The 5,872-nt window shown below is 39.1% G+C and overlaps 1 protein-coding gene across 1 annotated transcript; it reads left to right on the plus strand.

The window, feature by feature from the left end:
• Positions 1-661: 661 nt before the first annotated feature.
• Positions 662-1,693, plus strand: LOC123942567 (trace amine-associated receptor 3). The gene has a single exon (XM_046006574.1). The coding sequence runs from the start codon at positions 662-664 to the stop codon at positions 1,691-1,693; it is 1,032 nt and encodes a 343-aa protein (XP_045862530.1).
• Positions 1,694-5,872: the final 4,179 nt, after the last annotated feature.

A 5,872-nucleotide genomic window follows, 5' to 3' on the forward strand; every position in this document is an offset into this window, starting at 1 on the left:
CATAATCAAGGTAATGGACATAGACAAAACGTGCTGTCCCCCTGCCTTTTTGTTTTCTTTTTTAGTTTTAGTTGTTTGTATATGGGTGTGTTAGGAACACTTACATGAGATTTACCATCTTAACATATTTTGAAGTACACAATACCATATTATTAACCAGAGAGACCATGTTGTATAGCAGATCCCTAGAAATTTATTCATCTAGTGTAACTGTAAGTTTATACCCATGGCACAATAACTTCTCCCTCCCCCATTATGGTAACCAGTATTGTATTCTCTGCTTCATGAGTTTGACTATTTATAGATACCTATAGAAGTGGAATAAACTCTTGAGAAGCTTCCAATATATTAAAAAGAACAGAGCACTCAATAGATAAACTCATGTTGGATAAACAAACAGATGGGTGGAATAGAATAAAACAGAACAGGAAAGAATAAGCAGTTGAAACTTTTCCTTTCCTACTGCAGCAAATAACTGAGAAAACCACCACAATTGTATAATTTTAAATATTTAAATAAATAAAAATGGAAATGAATTAATAACAGATGACTTTGAACCTTATTGCACTTTTAGGAGCTGAAATTTACTGTAATCATTTTAAGAAGAGAAGAAACACTGACTCATCTTTCTAGAGAACGGAATTAGAAATGATAAAGCATCATGGATCTAACTTATATTCCTGAAGACTTATCCAGTTGTCCAAAATTTGGAAATAAATCTTGCCCTCCCATCAGCCGTTCTTTGCATGTCCGAGTGGTAATGTATTCTATTATGACCGCAGCCATGTTTATCACTATCTTTGGAAACTTGGTTATAATGATCTCCATATCACATTTCAAGCAGCTTCACTCTCCTACAAATTTTCTGATCCTCTCCATGGCAACAACTGACTTCCTGCTGGGTTTTGTCATTATGCCGTATAGCATGGTACGATCAGTGGAGAGCTGCTGGTATTTTGGGGATGGCTTTTGTAAATTCCATGCAAGCTTTGACATGATGCTAAGCCTAACCTCCATTTTCCACCTGTGTTCCATTGCTATTGATCGATTTTATGCCGTGTGTTACCCTTTGCACTACTCGGCCACCATGACAACCTCTATGATAAAGCGACTGTTGGCATTTTGCTGGTCAGCCCCTGCTCTTTTCTCATTCAGTTTAGTTCTGTCTGAGGCCAACGTTGCTGGTATGCAGAGTTACGAGATTCTTGTTGCTTGTTTCCGTTTCTGTGCACTTACTTTCAACAAATTTTGGGGGACGATATTGTTCACTACTTGTTTCTTTACTCCAGGCTCCATCATGGTTGGTATTTACAGCAAAATCTTTATTGTTTCCAAACGACATGCTCGAGTTATCAACAACATGCCTGAAAATGCAAAGGGGGAAGTGAAAAAAAACATATCTAAGAAAAAGGACAGGAAAGCAGCTAAGACCTTAGGTATAGTAATGGGGGTCTTTCTAGCTTGCTGGCTGCCTTGCTTTCTTGCTGTTTTGATAGACCCATATTTAGACTATTCCACTCCCATAATAGTACTTGATCTTTTAGTGTGGCTTGGGTACTTCAACTCTACCTGCAATCCCCTTATTCATGGTTTTTTTTATCCATGGTTTCGGAATGCTCTTAAGTACATATTGTCAGGCAAAATATTTAACTCTCACTCAGAAACTGCAAATCTGTTTCCTGAAGCACATTAATAAAAAAAAAAACTATTATAAAAGTGAAGAGAGTATTGAAAGTGAGACTTATTATTTTGGCCTCATACTCACATTAATTATTCTATTAAATTTCAGTAATCTAGATAAGCACAAGAATTACATTCAGTATCTTTGACCAATCAATCAATCAATCACTTATTAATTGTGAACTCTGTCAATCAACACTCCCATTTGACTGGGGGGAGATATACAAGAGAAATATAAAACATTTCAGAATAGGTTGGCCTCTATTTACACACACAAGACAATTATAAACCAATATAAGAAATAACAAAAATCAAGTGTTAATGGTTTTGGCTGTTGATTCCACTCTAAAATTCAGACAAGAGAAGATTGTTGTGGGCTGCAGACCCATGGGAGAAGTGGGACAGAAGGTTGAACTTTACTATCAACTAGAAGTCCACTTTATCATTTGGCTTGGGAGAATTATTAACCATCATTATATAAATTACTTAGTCATTTCCTGACACCCTGAAGCTTATTATAAAGAGCTAACCATAGGAGAAGCCATTGATTACAAATCATCATATGAAATTTGTGCTCTTATTCTTGTGATTTTTCACTTTGTGGTTTACATTTGAAATGATTTCTTGTTTCCTTGTCTCTACTTTCTTCCTCTGCACAATGTGTCTACACTAACAGCCAGCAATCACAGGGCTTCTCGCTGTACTTGTTTTAATCACTTTTTCTAAAAGTTTCCCTAGAGTCCTGCCAGATAAATTTCATCCACACCACAATGTCTATGATTTAAGTTGGATCATTAATGTTTGGTGAAAATCCTTCCAGTGATTCTTCTGTAAAACATTAAGAAACAAACAGAAACTTTGCTTTACCTGACAGATTGGAAAATACATGAATACATGTAACAACCATGTCCTCTTCCTCTCCTACATGGGATTACATTGTGGGAGGGAAAAGAAGAGGAGCAGAAAATGGGCAGACTGTTCCTGAATCCAAGTCCAGATTTAATGCAAACTTAGAATAGGAAAATTTAATTTTTTCTGACTTTTTCTAAGGTCTTCTCTCCACATTCCCTGACACACCATGTCTTAGATCCAACTGTGGACAATCAGCCAGAATCAACATGTGCCTTGAAGGACAATATGATTCCATAAAGATGATTCCTCTTCACCATCATTACAGTTTTCATTCCCTGTACTTGTTGGTAGAAAAGCAAAGGTGCATAATAAATGCATAATTGAAGTACTTTCATGTCTACCAAAGGATATTTACTAATGCAGTATAACTGCTAGTCTTGAGAAGAACATTTTAGGCTGTCTCCAGGGAGAGATATTAGGTGTGAGTAGAACTGCCCAGGTCCTTTTTCCTGAGAATCCTAAAAGAGGATGGATACTGCCATATGGACCCATAGCTGAGGATCAGGGTGTCCAGCTGACTCAGTTGATAAAGCATGCGACTCTTGATCTTGGGGTCCTGAGTTCGAGACCACATTGACTGTAAAGACTATTTAAAAAAAAAATGATTACCACAGATGAAGACCTTAAAACTGACTTGCCCCACTTCAGTAGCGACAGGTATTTCCTATCAGTGATACTTGTATCATTTTTTACTTCCTCTCAATTCTTGCTTTTAAAAGTCTCATTTGGGGGTGCCTGGGTGACTCAGGAAATTAAGTGTCAGACTCTTAGTTTCAGCTCGGGTCATGAACTCAGGGTTGTGAGATTGGGCCTCATCCTCGGCTCCATGCTCAGCAAAGAGTCTGCTTGGGATTCTCTCCTTTTCTCTCCCTCCCCCTCTACCCATCTTCTTGCTCTCTTTCTCTCAAATAAATACATAAAATCTTTTTAAAAACCTCTCATTTGTTTCTCTACTTCTGAACTATTTCTCTATTTTAAAAACATCACGGGGGCGCCTGGGTGGCTCAGTGGGTTGGGCTTCTGCCTTCAGCTTGGGTCATGATCTCAGGGTCCTGGGATCAAGCCCTGCATTGGGCTCTCTGCTTAGCAGGGAGCCTGCTTCCCCCTCTCTCTCTGCCTGCCTCTCTGCCTACTTGTGATCTCTGTCTGTCAAATAAATAAAATAAAATATTTTTTAAAAAATCACTGCATGGTGTGTGTGTGTTAAAGAATAAATTATTCATCCCCTCGTTAAAGGTAGTGAGGCAGACTTTATTCAAGTGTGGGTTTGTATTGTAGGGGAGATTGGACTCAAATCTGACTCCCACAAACTCCAATGGGGATCTACACACAAAGAATAGGGTATGGGACATTGGGTAGAAAATTACTAAGAGGAAACACCAGGGTTAAAGGGAATTCTTGCTAGACTGGCTCATCAGAATTTTTGCTGAAGGCAGACCAGAATGATAAGAGGTTGAAGCTGGTTAGATACCAAGGGTGGGAGTTTTTTGCAGAATTGTCTTAGTAGGATTCTTGCTCAGACTGGATTTTACAAAGGCAGAGAGGGAAGCCCAGGATCTGGTCTAGCTAAGTATAGGGATTAAAGGAGACTGATTAAAATTTGGTCAAAGGAAAGAGCCTTGGTCATATGTCCTCCCTCACCTCTGTATACTTATCATGGAAACAGCATCAGAGGTTTCCCAAGAAGGGAGGATCACTACAGGGATGGCCAGCTTTTAAGTATGAGGGACAATGGCATGTGGTTGTTAGACTAGGACTGTCTGTAGATATAAATCTATCTGAATAGAAATAGAATCATCTATTTGGATACCTTTAGCTAGCTAGCTGCATGATATATATAGCTATTAGGCTATGGGCAAATTGTCTCTATTTATTGATATAGACATTAATTTACTCAATGAAGGAAATACATAGTCATCTGTAAATAGGCCTCCCCTCCCATCCATGTTAACTTGTGTTCTTGCTGGAGGTTTCACAGCTTTTCAATCCACTCTGCAGTTACTCTGAAGTTAATGACTGTCCTCTCCAATATTTTCCATGGTTTCTATACTAGATTCCCTCTGTTTTCCCTAGAAGGGAGCACAAATTGGGATTAGAATTAAGGGATTTCCTTGCCCCGGGGTGTTCAGGGGCATTTTACCAATGAGAAGCACTTGCAGGATGTAAGGAAGTTGAAATGAAGGTATTTAACCCAGACAACCTCTCTACCACATTGCCCTGGAGTTGGCAGACTTCCTTCAGGAAAGGTCAAGTGGAATCCCTCTCTATATACAGCCATCCCCTTAAATTCCCGTAACCAGTGCCCTTTCCCAGGCACTTTGGACCCTGCAGGGTGGTGACACTGTATTCTTGCTGTCCCTGGGTGCTAGGCTGTTTCTTGCTGTTTTTTTAATGCTGCCCATGTCTTTGTAATATAAGCCCTTTATTAAACTCTCCTCAATCACCCAGGCTGACCATACCATCTGTTTCCTGCTAGACATGTGGTAAATGTAGCTTTTCATTGTTCTGAGATAAGGTTTTGAATTTCTCACCAAAGGCATCAAGTCTGTCCACATCCAACTTGGCCTTTCTTTGTATTTTCACATTTAGTCATTCTCCTGGGGTTCCCACTTTTCTGAAGGCATCATTGGCCCCGAGTAACTCCTCCGTTTGCACTACCTGGGGGAAACTCACCTTTCCCTTCCACTTGGTTTGTCCTTTGGGGAGAGGTATAACTGGAAAGGGACAAGAAGGAATCATCTGCATGCTGGAACTAGTCTATGTCTCTTCTGGATTATGGCTGTACATATCTATATGTATTTAAAATCTCATAAGCTGTATGCTTGATATTTGTGTACTTACTGAGTGTGTGTTGTACCACAATAAAAAATTTATTAAGAATTGTAAAGCAGGGGCGCCTGGGTAGCTCAGTGGGTTAAGCCTCTGCCTTCAGCTCAGGTCATGATCTTGGAGTCCTAGGATCGAGCCCCACATCGGGTTCTCTGCTTGGCGGGGAGCCTTCTTCCCCCTCTCGCTCTGCCTGCCTACTTGTGATCCCTCTCTCTATCTATGAAATTAATAAATAAATAAAAATCTTAAAAAAAAGAATTGTAAAACAGAAAAAAATTAGTAACACTTTAAAGTGGGAATCACAAAGCTATGGTGATAAGTGCCTTAATCTGCTAATTACTTAAATACTACAAATACTGAAAATAGCAATTTTACAAAAATTCCTTTAAACTGAACATTAAACTATATTATTTCCATGGATTTGAACGACGGCATTTCTCTAATTCAGAGG

The sequence above is a fragment of the Meles meles genome, chromosome 5 (assembly GCF_922984935.1).
Source record: "Meles meles chromosome 5, mMelMel3.1 paternal haplotype, whole genome shotgun sequence".
Classification (NCBI taxonomy): Eukaryota; Metazoa; Chordata; class Mammalia; order Carnivora; family Mustelidae; genus Meles; species Meles meles.